We start from the raw sequence: 15,025 nt of genomic DNA, 5'->3' as shown, positions 1-15,025 counted from the left end.
CGATAAGTTATTAGTTTAAGTCACTATTAAATTGTGAAGCAATGGAAAATTGTGATGGAAGACAGCTTGGCTTTGAGTATGTTAAATCCAGCCTAATAGGAATAGGTTTTTATGATACAGCAATAAATCTGAAGTTCATTTAAAGGTTAAGTGAACAATTACCACAGAAATTTCTTTCTGGATGCCCAAGAGGAGCACAAAGTTACTAGAACTAGGAGCCAGTAGTTCTGGCAAGGGATTCAAGCATCTCTTTCATGGGACTGATGAATGTAGCTAAACACTCTTACTCTTCATAGGTAAGCTTTCTCTAGCAGGGCTGGGAGAGGTATGCGCAAGCTTCTGCGGAGATTCCACACTTGCAATGAATTATGTGTGCTGTAGTTTCACCCCAGCCAGCAGCAAAGACTCCATTCTAGCCACTGTAAAGAACATTAACTCTACCCCAGCCAAAACCAGCACATTGTGTGATATGTAGTCTTGAATCTTTCAGTTTGCAGAGTAATTGAATATCCATTCACCCTAACTGAATATATGTGTATAATTAAGTTGGCATTGAGGCAGATTTTAAGTTTTGAAATTCCAGGTATCTGGCATTACCACACATCCCAGTTGGGTTGTGCTCTGGCATGGAGACAGCATAACAACTTTGGTTTTTTTTCCCTACTTGTCACTTTGCATTCTCTTGTGCTAGGCAGGCTTTAAGCATGGCCTGGATTTTCTCTAAATGGAACAGGAATTTCACTCTGGATTCATCAGCTGCAGTATCTCTTGTCAGATGCACACAATGCATTGGCTTTCCTCCCACCACAGTATGGAATTCAGCTGGTGTTTCTGCAAGAGCACAGTGTGTGCCAGTCCAAGGGGCTGTAGGGTTGATGAGTACTGGGAAATCTGAGATTCTTCCACGTGCCTCCTTGACAGCGAGAATTTCATCCCTTTATGTGTTGCTGTAAGGCTGTTCTTCACCTAGAACTGCACATAAACCTCTGTTCCTGAGTTACTCATGCAGGAAAAACTGCCTGGGGTTACTCAGTGCTGCTTCCCAAAATGTGTGTGTCTGAACCTTCCCAGAGCCATCAATCACGTTGGATTCCTCCTTTGCTATTGATATTGGCAGTCAGACAAGTAGGGGGTTTGCTAACAGCGTGATGAAGGAGTTGTTAAAGCCTAAAAAGTGAATTTACATCCATTTAGTATTTATCTTCCTCTGCCCTACCAGTGATGCTAGTGGAGGCAGTGGCTCTGACTATGTTAGGATAGAAGTAAAACAAAAACAAATTAGCTGATAGATTATTCTACATTTGAGGCAGACAAGGACATGTAACTTGGGTATCCACTAAAAAAAAGGCTTCTGTGTATCAACACTGAAATTCAATCTATTTGTGGTTTTTGTTATAGAGGGAATTGGACTGTCTACAAATACAAGTGCTTCCTACAAAATTATTCTGCTGAAAAATGCTCCAATTCATTTACTATTCCCAACCCCCCGAAACTCTGCACGCATATCTGCTTAAAATCAGCAACAAGTGTAGCTAGTAATGAAATAATTCAAATTTAGTTTATTTTGTTTCATGATGCACAAATAGGAAGTCATTTAAGTGTGACTGATTTTATTCATCTGCAGTAGCTGCTCATCTGAAATGCTATTGAAATTCAGTAATTGAAGCTCTGAAATACAGTATTTGACAGATGGTGTGGGTGGTTGTGCCATTTCCATGATAAATCTACTTACAAATATAACCATGAAGAAGTTGTGTTCATTCCTTGACTATGGGAACATATAGATGGAAAAAGTGACAAACATGACATATGTGTCTTGGTTCTTCGTTTTCCTCCTATAATGATTTGAATTCTTAAACTAGTGCAAGAGAGAGGCTTCTTTTACATGTCTGAAAAGGAGTTGATGAAATATTCCTTCAGTAGCCTTCCTTTTCTTACATTTACTTTGAAGCTTTTCCTACGGTGAATTACTTTTGTAATGCCTTCAAGCATCAGTTAGAAAGCGTTGCTCATTTTAGATAAGAACATAGCAGATCTTCTCTAAGATACATTTACTGTTAGCTGAAAGTATTGGAGGCTGGAGAGACGGACAGTCCTGTTGCCCCAGGGCTTACTGTTGAAACTTAGAGATGGTAAAATGGTATAAATAAAAAATATACTCCATTATCCAATTTGATTTTTTAAAAAATTCTTTTTATTCTTTTTGTGTTTTCACAGAAATCACCGATGCTGGTACTAGAGGAACCCAAGATACAATTAAGGGTGTGAAAAGAAAAAAGATTGTTTCTGAAAACCATCTTAAAAAAATACCAAAATCGCCTTTGAGAAGCCCTGCTGAAGCCAAGGTTAAGCAAAATGTAGACCCTTCACCGCTGAAAGCTCTTCCGGATGCCTCCGAACATGCCACAGCACAGGATCACCTGCCCGTGCAAAATGGAAATCAATGTACCAAACAAAATGGGGGAGCACTTAGCGGTGAGATAAGTGTTGAAACAACCAAATCTGAGACATCAATGCAGACAAAGCTTTCACTGACGCATCAGTCCTTAGATTTGTGTAAACAGGCAGCAGGGGATACTGATGCAAACCAACTGAACTCAGCAGAGAGGAAGCCTCTCTCAAACTCCTCATCAAGTAATACAAAGACTGACAGTAATGAATGTATTAACTTTGTTGATTGCAGTACGTCGTCCCCATGTACGCGTACTGCATTCGATGTCTTACTAAAAGCTATGGAGCCTGAACTGAACACCTTAGCACAAGAGTGCCCCCCTTATGGGATGCAGATAGAGAAACTGAGACCAAATAAAACTGTAAGCACCTCTTCTAGTCTCACGTCCAATACAATAAGTGTCCAAAATCAGTCGTCTTTGTCACAGCAGGAGTTTGCAGCTGGACCTCCCTATTACCCATGTACGTTGAACAATGTGCATGCAGCAACAACAGCCAAGACTGGACAAGCACAAGGCCAATCAGTTTCTCATTCACAAGACCTTATTACTAAAACCAGTCAGCAAAATCACCAGGTTGTTATGTGTCCAAGTTTAACTAGATCGCTGGTGCAACAGCAGAGTCAAGAAAACCCCAAGCTCCAGCAGATCTACAGCATAGCAGTAACTTCATCTGTTGTTCACACCTCATCTTCCACTGTAACTCAGGTTTTTTCTCAAAACCCCTTAGTAGCTAGTTCGTCTTCACCATTGTCAATTAACACATCAAGTTCAACACACTTGTCTATAGGTCCCGTGTATAATTCAGCCCAGATAGCATCAGTTGTAAACCATGGTGTAGAACAAATATGTAACCTCTTGAAAGACCAGAAGCCTAAAAAGCTGGGGAAATACGTCTGTGAGTATTGCAATCGGGCTTGTGCCAAGCCCAGTGTTCTCCAAAAGCACATCCGATCCCATACTGGAGAGCGACCATATCCTTGTGTGACATGTGGGTTTTCGTTTAAAACCAAAAGCAATCTCTACAAGCACAAAAAATCTCATGCACACGCTATCAAACTTGGACTTGTCCTGCAACCAGATTCAGGTGGCCTCTTCTTATCTCATGACTCAGACAAAGCACTTAGCATTCATTCAGATGTGGAAGAAAGCGGTGAAAGTGAAGATGAAGGCACTGCAGATGAAAGACAAGATGATCAAGAACTGGAACCTGCACAATTAGTGAAAGTAATTTCAAGTGCAGAAACACTGCAGAAAGGAAGCCCTATTCCAGTAAGCAACCCAGACTGTGTATCAGGTGACTCTTCATTACATGATGCAGAACCTCAAGTAAGGGCAGCTTTACCAAAAGTAGTGGTTCATTCTGTAAATGTTTCTCCATTGAGGGCCGATAGCCCAAAAGTGACAGAGCCAGCACCTGAGCTTGCTGCAGCACAGAGAAAAGGAGATTCTAAAGTCACAACCCTTCAGACAAATTTAACACATGCAGCCTCATTCAAGGAGAATGACATAAAGCAGCATCAGAAAGTAGAAGCAGGCCTGTTAGAGGAACAGCCAGGATCTACAGGAGGACCAGTGCATGCTCAGCTCCAGAGACAACAGGCTACTGATGGTTCTCAGGATCAGCAAGGAAAATGTCTTTTGAGCCCTAGAAGTTTAGGTAGTACTGATTCCGGTTATTTCTCTCGTTCCGAAAGTGCCGATCAAACAATGAGCCCTCCAGCTCCTTTTATAAGGGGATTGTTGACCTCTGAGAAAGATCCAAATAAAAATCTGCCCTGTGTGCCACGAGCAAGTGGCATGGTAGCATCAGTGGTACAAACTGTTTGTGCTGACAAAAATCTGATTCTCTCTGGCCAAATGCGACCACCCTTGGCAACAAAAACTCTTGAGGAGCGTATCTCAAAGTTAATTTCTGATAATGAAGCTGTTGTGGATGACAAACAGTTAGATAGTGTGAAACCAAGAAGAACATCTCTTTCAAGAAGAGGAAGCATAGATTCACCAAAATCTTACATATTTAAGGACTCTTTCCAGTTTGATTTAAAGCCCATGGGAAGAAGAACTAGCTCAAGCTCTGATATACCAAAGTCTCCTTTCACACCCACTGAGAAATCCAAGCAAGTTTTTCTTCTTTCTGTACCATCCCTTGACTGTTTACCTATAACACGAAGTAATTCCATGCCTACCACCAGTTACTCAGCAGTACCTCCTAATGTCATACCTCCCTCTCATCCTCTTCGAGGAAGCCAGTCATTTGATGATAAAATTGGCTCTTTATACGATGATGTTTTTGTGTCGGGACCTGCTGCTCCACTGAACCAAGGTGGACATCCTCGGACCCTGGTCAGACAGGCAGCAATAGAAGATTCTTCTACTGGTGAAAGCCAAGGTCTTGGACCTGTGCGATCTGTAGAAGAAAATTATCTGGGGTGTAATTTATCAAATGAATCCTTATTGCAAAGGAGCAAATCTCTGGCACAGGGATCAAATTCAGAAAAAACAAAGAAGTCCCCTCAGGTGCGAGGAACAATGTTTGAATGTGAAACCTGCAGGAACAGATATAGAAAACTGGAAAATTTTGAAAACCACAAGAAATTTTATTGTTCAGAGTTGCATGGACCTAAAACTAAAGCAGCAGTCCGAGAGCCTGAGCACAAAACTGCTCCAAACAGTACACAGCCTCAAATTCTACACTACAGAGTCACAACTTCAACTGGTGTCTGGGAGCAGACACCCCAGATAAGGAAAAGAAGGAAAATGAAAAGTGTTGGTGATGATGACGACCCACAGCAAAATGATACGAGTGTACCATTGAAAAACGCAGAAGGCCAAAGCAAGCCAGCAAATTCTTCCAGTCTGTCAAAACACAGTGCCGCAACTGTGGTAGGATCACAACAACCAAGCAAACTCCTACTTCAGAATTCCCAAATTCAGCTTGTGGCTCGTGGCACAGATCAGACTACTGAGCCAAAGATGGCTTCCCTCATTGAAAAGCAGGCAAGTTCAGCTGTGCAAGAAAAGGTGGAGTTGAAAAGACAAGGGACTGGCATTTCAGTAATACAGCACACAAATTCACTGAGCAGAAATAGCTCATTTGAGAAATCAGAGTCATTTGAAAGAGTATCCCCAGTTTCTTCTCAAGAGCCCAACAAGGGTGCAAAGCACCGCTCTTTGAATACAGTTGTAATCCAAGAAGACAGACACTCTCATCTGAGCACTCCGCAGCGTCACCAGCCCTTGTCATCAGAACCACCTAGAGGGGAAGTTCAGGGAAGCCAATTAGTTTCTAATGAGAGAAGTGTGCCACTTCAGCCATCAAGACTCGTTCGCCAGCATAACATCCAGGTTCCTGAAATACTGGTCACAGAAGAACCAGACAGAGAGCAAGAAAACCAATGCAATGACCCAGAAAAGACAGAAAGGTTTAACTGGCCACAACGCAGTGAAACGCTGTCAAAATTGCCAACAGAAAAGCTTCCACCGAAAAAGAAGAGAATTCGGCTGGCTGAAATGGAACATTCATCTGCTGAATCCAGTGTTGACTCCACACTTTCCAGAAGCCTAAGTCGGGAGAGTAGCTTGTCTCATGCCTCCAGTTTCTCAACTTCACTTGATAAAGATGAAACTGTAAAGGCTGAGAACCTTTCCAAAGCAGAGCCCATTAGTAAGTCGTCAGAATTCCTCATGATTCCTGCTGGCTCACACACACTGGCAGTGCCTGGACCTCATTACCGGGAAATGAGACGTGCTGCCTCAGAGCAGATCAGCTGCACGCAGCCCTCAATGGAGGTTGTGGACTACAGGAGTAAGTCTTTCGACTGTGGAAGCATGTCTCCATCAAAACCTGTCCCGCTTGTAGAGGTAGCCGCTCCAAAAGTGTTGTCTGCAAACGGAGCTGCTGGACATGTGCCTCTGCTAGAAAGGAGAAGGGGGCCATTTGTAAGACAAATATCTTTAAATATTGCTCCTGAAAATCAACAGCCTCAAGTGAAATCGACTTCTTCATTGCAGGCACCTCATGCCACAGATGTGCCCACAGTGCCATTGCACAGGCTGCAGACCTCTGGCAAACTCTCGGTGGAGTTTCCTTCAAGTACTCAGCACTCACAGACTAACTCCAGACCTCATTCAACTATTCAAAATTGTAATCCTGTTAGCCTGTCTTCGCCTCAGCAGCCTCTAGATCACATGTTGAATAATCAAGGTCAGCCATCCTTGACTCATCAGCCTTCTCAGCCGTCTACTAAAACATCAGCCCAAGGGGAGCAAGCAAGCGCGGACTCACTTTCTTGTCATCCTGATGAAAAAAAGGACTGTTTTGCTCCAAAGTATCAACTTCAAGTTAAAACATTACATATAGGTCAGCCATACTCTTCTAAATTACTAAAAAATACTTTATCAACTCAGACTGGTTCGAATCAAGTTGGAGTGGACCAGAATGCATCTTCCTTTGAAGTGCAGACAAAACTCTCTGACGTGTCTAATCCATACTCTGTGCCTCCTCTAAAGCAAATTGTTCCTAATAACTGCAGCAGTCAGATCCATCAGATTCCTCCTTTTGTGGTTCCCGTCCGTATTCAGAGCAGCATGCCATCCTATGGCTTCGCAACTGTTACACCCCTGCCTCACATTTTAGTGACCCAGGATCAGGGAAATCAGTCCCTCTGCAAAGCAAATGTTGTGATGGTGCCAATGCTTGAAGGCAAAACTCAGCTGCCAAAATCTCACAAAGATCATCAGAGGACTTTGCCAAATTCATTTGAATTTGAAAATTCACCACTGGAAAGTGGAACCAGAAACTCACCTTTGTCAAGCTCTTCAAATATCATTCAGAAAGTGCCCGTTAGTGGACTCTTTCCTCAGCCAGAAGTTACAGCTTCAAGTAAACGAATGCTTTCCCCAGCAAACAGTTTAGATATTGCCATGGAAAAACAACAAAAACGTGTTAAAGATGAGAGTGGAGCTGCTTGTATGACAGATGCTAGACCATTGCATTCACTGAACGTTAGATCTAATGACCCTACTAGTAAGCAAAAGAAACCAGTTTTGGTAAGACAGGTTTGCACCACAGAGCCTCTTGAAAATCACCTCTTGGATCCTGATGTTGTTACACAGCATGAAAAAAACAGCAAGGCCAGTACTTCAGACCTGCCTGACCATCAATCATCTGACACTGGGGTTTCAGAAACCCTAAAAAAGTCACCAGAATCTGAAGACCTTAAGTCTTCCACATCACCAGTATTTGTAGTTAGGAAACCTTCTGAATTGTCGCCAGTGAATAGTTCTCTTCTCAAGGCTGTAAGTAGCAGCCAAGAAAGAAGGTCCCCAACTAACAGTGATGAGAGCACCCAGATCAGCAGCCCGGGCCAAGCAAAGCCTGTAGCGACGCTGGCTGTGATGAATGCAGGAGAATTGCAGAGGTTGTCGTTTCCAAGCCTCAAGACCACAACAAATTTTACCTGGTGTTACCTCATGAAGAGAAAACCATTGCACCTGCTGCAAAATGATCAAAAAATCTCTGCCTATTCTACATGGACCATTAGTCCCAACAACCCAAATCCACTCGGTTTGTCGACAAAGGTAGCTCTCTCCCTCCTCAATTCTAAACAGAAAGTTGAAAAGCCACTGTACACTCTAGCAAGAACTACTCACCCCAGATCTGATGTATTGGTCTATTCAAGCAAGTGGAAGAACAGCTTGACCAAGGTACTTAAGCTATGTTTGATGTATACTGATCATTTACAGAGGATTTGCTTTGGAAATCATGCTTCTTCTTATTTTAGAGAATGTAATATGCCTGACACATACCATATATGTGCTTATTTATTCTAATTATGCTGGATCAAACTGCTAAAAAGATCTTAAGTAATTCAATTAGGAAACCTAATTGAATAAGGATTTATCATTTTTTAATGGGAATTAGTTCCTGGGCTTAAATCTGTGTATTGAATGTTGTGGCAGAAATGTGTCTGGCTATTTTTTTGTCATGCAAAGGGTAGAACAAAGTAAGTCTGATATAAATATTTTTTAAACACTTCTAACTTAATTTAAGATCATAATTACATATGTTTCCTTAAAATTCAGCTAAGGAAAGAACAATAAGGGTATTTTCTGCTTCAAAAGAGTAGTCAGCTTGAGCAGGTGTCCATGGATACACCATGAAAACAGTTTTCACCATCACTGATCATCTAATTGTGAGAGGAACATTTCCCTTTCTTCTACCTTAGTTAATCAGTGGTGTGAAATAGTGACAAAAATAGCAAGGTTTAAACAAAATTGCCACTGCCATAAAACCACTGACGACTTCTTGGGTTGATATGGCTCCAAAGATAACATTAAATCTTGTGCCGAGGAATATAATCCAGGCAGAGGTTGTGACCCATATAAAAAACCACATCATTCCAGAGTCCAAAGTGGCAGAGCAAAATAGTCTCGTGTTATTTCCTTAGCTGTTTTGGGCCTGCACAGATGTGATCAAGATTTTACTTGCTGGACAGTTTTGTTTCAGAGAGGACTAAAGCTCTTTGGTTTAGACTGGATTTGGTGTCCTTAGGGATTGAACCACCACTCTGCACGGGTGAAGGTGGCTCTTAGCCCTGCATTATGGCAGCAGGTGTCTGTGTCTCTGTAATGGACCCAGTAGTGGATTTTGCTGTCCCATCTACTGAAGTTGTAAAGCTCTCTGAAGCGTGCAGCATGGTTTCGTGCTTTTCCTTCTTCTGCACTGCATGCACTGTGTCTTTGGTGCCAAACACATTGGAGCTGGCAAAAACAGAGCATCCACAAAGCCATAGACCTTCCTTTTTCCATGATCCTTCAGGGCATGGAAATGGTTTGGCAAGGGGGTGAAGATAACTGAAATTTGTTCTACTGCCATCAGCAAAAGGTCCCAGACATTGGGATTCAGGGTCCATAAGCCAGCAGTCACTCTAGAGGAGACATTCCACAGGCTCGGGAGAAGACCCCTGTTTGTGTGGGTGTTGAGGAACAGAAACTGCTGCTGTCAGAGGTCACCCTGGAATGTTTCTGTGTCTGCTAAATGTTTTGCTAAGATACAACATTGTCAGTGGGGAGAAAAGCAATAGCAAGAGAAACTGTGTGATAAGTGAAGTAGTTTCAGAATTACAGGAAAATATGCTAAAACCTTTAAGGCCAAAAGGGCAGTGGAGTTAAATGTGGTCCTCCTGAAATCAGTGGGAGACTTGCTAACATTTATATTGGAGTTCAAAACTTTATCCATAATGTTCCCTGTAGAAAATGCATATAGGCTGCTGATTTTGTTTTTAGTGCTGTATTTGAATCAAGTTGTTGGTTCCATGTTAGTATGCTGCCTTGGTTTAAACTCATACTGCTTTTTTTTTTTTCAGTCTGCTTCCTCATACATTTAATGAGATGTTGCACTTGAATAGTGCTAAATTTAAAAAAAACATAAAGGAAACAAATGTTTAGCTCTTTCATTGTGTGTAGTTGAGCAAGTCTTTCTAAGGCAAGTCTCACATCCTTGTGTCATCGAGTCATATTTGTTTTATTTTTGAGGAACAGTCTTTCAGAAGAAATTGTGTGATAGCAAAGCAATTGTATGCCTCTTAAAAAACAGATTTTCTGTACAAACAAATTCTGTTTAGAATACAAATAATGGGTAATAATATTTTTTAAAATATTTTGACAGCACCATTTTAAAACACTCCAGGAGTGCTTAAATGCTGTAATAGGCAGCTGTCAGTACATTTGCAGTGCTTCTGCCACAAAAGAAACACAGTTACTAATCTTTCTTCAGTCTTTCTTGCTGATGTTTTGAATGAAGCACATGAGCATGATGGAAATGAAGAGTTTTTAAGCTCTGCTTGGGCTGATTTGCAGGCTTTGCTCAGAGCCATTAATAAGGAAAAAAGTGCAGCAAATAGCACCAATTAAAGTTTAATTGGCACCTCAGATTGCATGAGCAAGGTGTACCGTGACAGAAGTAAAAAATTTCAAAGACCTGATCTAATTCTTCCGGAGTTTGTCTGCTTTCCCTTCTAATGATTACAGCAGCAGGATTTCAGCTGTTTTCCAGAATGATGTTGCTGCTGCTGTTAAAGTGTACCGCTGTGTTACCAGTCTCCAGTTAGACCCGGTAATGGAATAGCTGATGCCAGCTTGGAATCTTCCTCACAGAAGCCATATTTTTAAAAAGCAAAAACTGAAATTCCTCAGCTCAGGTCCAGTAATTCCACTGTTTTGGTATTTTTTTTGTTGGAGTCTGAGGATGGAAAACATTGGCGATCATTTTGGAAATTAATAAGCCATTTAAAAAAACCAACAAACACAAAGTCAAAAAACCCAGCACAAACAAAACCAACAAAGAAAATAGCAAATCATTCTAAAAAAAAAAGTGGTTGATTTCCTGCTTAGAAGCTTGGCAGGGTCCTGAGTTCCTTGGGGAACCATGGTTTGGATTGCAGGTGTTGGGGGTTGTGTTTGCTCAAGTGATTTGCACATTCTAACCCTGATCTGACAGAGAGCTTTAAGTGCTACCACAATCCAATTTATGAATAATAATAAAAACGCAGTACTGTTATGTCTCACCTCCTCTCTCAGAGCCGCAGCCCTTTCCAGACTCATTTGGTGTATTCTGCTCATGGGGCTCTAACTGCTGATCTTCTCACAGAGATAAAGCAACTTGCTGAACTGTTCTGGGTTTGCCCCCTGAACTAAACCATGTTTACAGACACCTCGTGCTGCTGCATAACCACTACTAATCACTGTCACCAAAAAAGGCAGCTCTTTCAACAATAGGTACCATGGGAAAGGAAGATACACGTGAACAAAATGCAAACAAAAAGGAACCCAGGGACTTTGTTTGCTCTTCACAATTCACTGCTCAGAGGCAATAGGTGAAGTTGCCACGTTCCAGTGATTCAGAAAACAAACCACAAAATGTTATTGTGAAAGAAGCTCCTGGAATGAGTGCAGCATGTTAAAATGTAACAGGAGGTTTCACCTGCATGGAAAAGGCTTATTTTATCTCCATCTTCTTTTTATTTTATTGTTCCATTTATTACTACTTTTCACCAGTTTTTCTCACTTGAATTCACTGGTGTTATATCTTTCTCAAGCCTCCACATTGATCTTGGCTCTTCTCACTAAAGTGAATCAGTAGTGTGTGCAATATTCCAGGGTGATGATTTTTGAGCAAGGGAAGCTGAAGAATGGAAAGTTTCTCCTAACTGTGGAAAACTTTCCTTTCTTGGATGATATGCCACAGCAGTCCAGCTCACCACTGGAAAGTAGTTAAATGCAGAAGATTTTTATGTGTAAACTAGTAAAAGGTTAAAGATATTAAAAACATTTTCCCCAAGTGACTGTGTGCCAGTGGGAAAAATGTTTAATGGATATTCTAATCTGAAATTTATAATTTTGATGATTCAGGCTGCAAGCATGTTTTATTTCCAAAAGATGTTGTAAGGTACTAGAAGTATCTGTTGAACTCTGGTCTCTGGACAGCCCTAAGAGCAATTTTTTTCCGTTTTATATTAGTAATTGAGAACAGTGGAGTTAAATTGGAGCAAAATGAGTAAAGTAGGAGTGAATCATGGCCCTTTTCTCTATGGCAGTCGAGAGACAAGTGACTCTGTTAAAAAACAAAAGGCAGAATAATCACAGAGAGGAGCATTTTCCAGCACAGCTGTTTTTCTGCCCTTTCCACCAGTTCTTGTGGGGTTTGGGGGGATTTCAGGGGAGGTGCATTAAAGGATTTCCACACTAGAAACCTGTGCTGGTTAGAGACTGGTTGCTCTTAAAATGTGCAGAGGGGCCAAGTCATTTTCATCATCAGTTTGAAATTTTCCAGAAAAAGCTAAACAGACTGCTTTTTTCATTGTCAGTGGGATTTCTGTAGATTTCTGTGACAGAAACTCAGTGTTTCTTTTACTCTGATATCACCATTTTACATGTCCAAGACACTGGAGCAATTTCCTAAAGCAGCAAATAACCATTAAACTTAAGTACAGCAGAGGAGGTAAAATAATTTTAACACAAAAGTTGGGCTGTCTTATATCTGTACATAGACATGTGTTTAAAGAAAGATTAGGTGGTGGAAGCGTGAGAAGTACTTGGTTTCATGCTAGCTTTTTCATTCTAAATACTTTTGTAAATATACAATTTATTGTAACAGTTTCATCATAGTTTGGATAACAGCGTGGGTCTAGGACTTCTGTAATATTTCTTTTTCCTTTGTCTTTTCACATTTAAAAATAAATCTGTAAAAAAAATAAATGGTATATAGTATTGAAGGATCAGACACTAAAAGATTGCATTATTTCAGCTGCTGGAAATATTCATGTGTTTGGTTTATTGTGTGTATTCTGTATTTTCCACAGCTCTCTTCCTGTTAAGCTACAAATCTCACCTTGTTACTCTTTGTTTGCAGTGGAAACAAAAGTAGTTTGTGTGCCAGGTAGTGTATAGGAACTGCAGAGTGGCTGAGTTGTGATTATTGGAGCAGGCTTCACTTCTGATATTTCTCAAGCAGAGCATCATCTCCTTTCACCTTGTATGAATGCTGTTAAAACATGCAGGGTGAAATTTCTTTCTTCCTACACACAGGCAGAGTTGTCATGTGTGCTTGGTAAAAGTGCTCAGACATTTGAAAATGCAGCCTGAATCAATGCAGGGGGCTGTGTGAGGGTGTATGGATTGGGGTAGTGCTTGTGCATGTGCAGCTTCCTGGGACTTTCAATTGAGTAGGAGGATGCTTTTCCTCTGATCTGTGTTAATTCCTTATCCTGTGAGAATTAGAAGTGAAGGCAGTGTCTGAGGCTGCATGAAGGACAATGGGCCAGAATGATGTCACCCTTCAATGTATGTAACAACCAGCATAACTGATCAGTCATTTTAAGCTAGCCAGTGAAGTCATTCCTCTTGCCAAGAATTCATAAGCTTACAGCATTAAATTTTGTAATGAGTGAAAAACATAAGGCCAGACTTTTTTTCCTCTCATCATTTTATTCACTGATCAATATGAGCAAATGAGGTAAATGTGCCAGCTACGTGGGTAGAACAGTTTATAAATATAGCTGTAATAATTGCTGGCTAATTGGATCATTCCTTCATTGTTGCCCATTTTATAAATATCCTAGGGTTGGAAGGAGTAGATTTTAATTGGCAAATGTTGGAGGACCTCATCCTCCTTAAAACAAACAAAAAAAAAGTTCCTCAAGTAAAGTGAAGAAATATAATGTTGTTCTGCTAGACAACTGTATGCTTTTTCTTGTAATTTGGTCTGGCAGTGGGAAATTAAGTGTGGAATCTTGCTTTGGGAGGGTTCTGGAACCCCTGTTAATAACCTCATCAAATGGGAAGCAGTCAGTCTCCAGAGCAAAAGAGCTGTAGTTCTTGAAAACCATTAGCACTCAGAAATGTTACCTGTTAATAACCTCCTTAGCTACACCCCTCCTTCCCTCCCTTCTCCTCTCTGCTGTGCCATGGGAAGGCAGCTCCTGCAGGGCATGGGGTGCTGCTGTATCCTGGGTCAGCAGACAGGCTGGTCCAGGTGCTGCTGTTCGGGAAGCACTTTGGTTTGATTGTACACATCTTTCTCTGAAGGCTATTTGTGAGCTAAAAAGCATAACCTTTATTTTCCTAGGACAAGGAAAAGGAATGTCCTGCTTCAGACTCAAAGCATTCCTGGTTTCCTACAGGGCCATAATCTCTGTATAGATTTAGCAGCCCACAAACAGGCAATGCATAGTAGAGAAGAAGTTTAGCAAAAGATATTTTTTGTTTCATGTATCTTAACAGTTTAAAAACCAATTATTAGAATTGTGGCTTTTATGATGCTTTTATTCACGATAACTTGAATATTTCAATAGCATATGAAAGACGCTAATTTTAATGATAAGCGTATCTCATTTTCTTTCAGAGAGGATTAAACAGGAAAAAATTGACTCCAGCTGAATTCAGCAATAAGGAAAACTCTGAATCGAGCACTGAACATGATAAAGAAAATTCATTTATCAAAACTGTACCAAGAAGAGTTAAAATATTTGATGGAGGGCAAGTATTGTACTTTGTATACTAGATATCATTGGGAAGATATTTTTTCCTAGATTCTAGACTTTGCAGAGATGTTGCTTCCTGACTGATTTATTTTAAACAACAGTTGCCATATTGTGGTCTGTGGATGTTGGTTTATGTTTCCAAGAAAAATGGAAAGTCATCAGTAGCATGGAGCCATGAGAGTTATGAGAAGGGGTAATAAAATAAAGAACAGTAGGCTGTGTGATTCATTTTTTTTCCCAGGGAATGAGCATTAATCAGTGCTAAGAGCAGTTAGATACAGCCAGAGATGTAAATTCTGTTCCTATGTTTCTCTTAGATGATAAATAATACCTATTTGCAGCAAGGTTGTATAACTGTAGCTGGAGAGGAAATAGTCCAGGGGCTAAGCAGCAGCCTGCAGTGCCGTCTCTGTCTGGCAGCTTGCTGCGGCATGCACCGGCTGGAGAGCTCTGATTTGAAAAGTGCCATGGAAATATTTACTGAGAGCCCTCCTCCCTGCACCATAATACTTCAAATCTGCTGCCTGATAT

At 40.9% G+C, this 15,025-nt stretch overlaps 1 protein-coding gene across 3 annotated transcripts in view; it reads left to right on the top strand.

Moving 5' to 3' along the window:
- HIVEP1 (HIVEP zinc finger 1) overlaps window positions 1-15,025 on the top strand; it is a 123,822-nt gene that overhangs the window by 87,542 nt on the left and 21,255 nt on the right. For all 3 annotated transcript variants that reach the window (XM_059476532.1, XM_059476525.1, XM_059476539.1), the window contains 2 exons: window positions 2,218-8,159; window positions 14,356-14,489. In XM_059476532.1, coding sequence (XP_059332515.1) covers window positions 2,218-8,159; window positions 14,356-14,489 — 6,076 coding nt within the window. The remainder of the gene's footprint in view (window positions 1-2,217; window positions 8,160-14,355; window positions 14,490-15,025) is intronic.

The sequence above is a fragment of the Ammospiza nelsoni genome, chromosome 1 (assembly GCF_027579445.1).
Source record: "Ammospiza nelsoni isolate bAmmNel1 chromosome 1, bAmmNel1.pri, whole genome shotgun sequence".
In the NCBI taxonomy this organism is placed as follows: domain Eukaryota; kingdom Metazoa; phylum Chordata; class Aves; order Passeriformes; family Passerellidae; genus Ammospiza; species Ammospiza nelsoni.
Note: the sequence above shows the minus strand (reverse complement) of the source record. Positions and strands in the feature narration are given on the sequence as shown.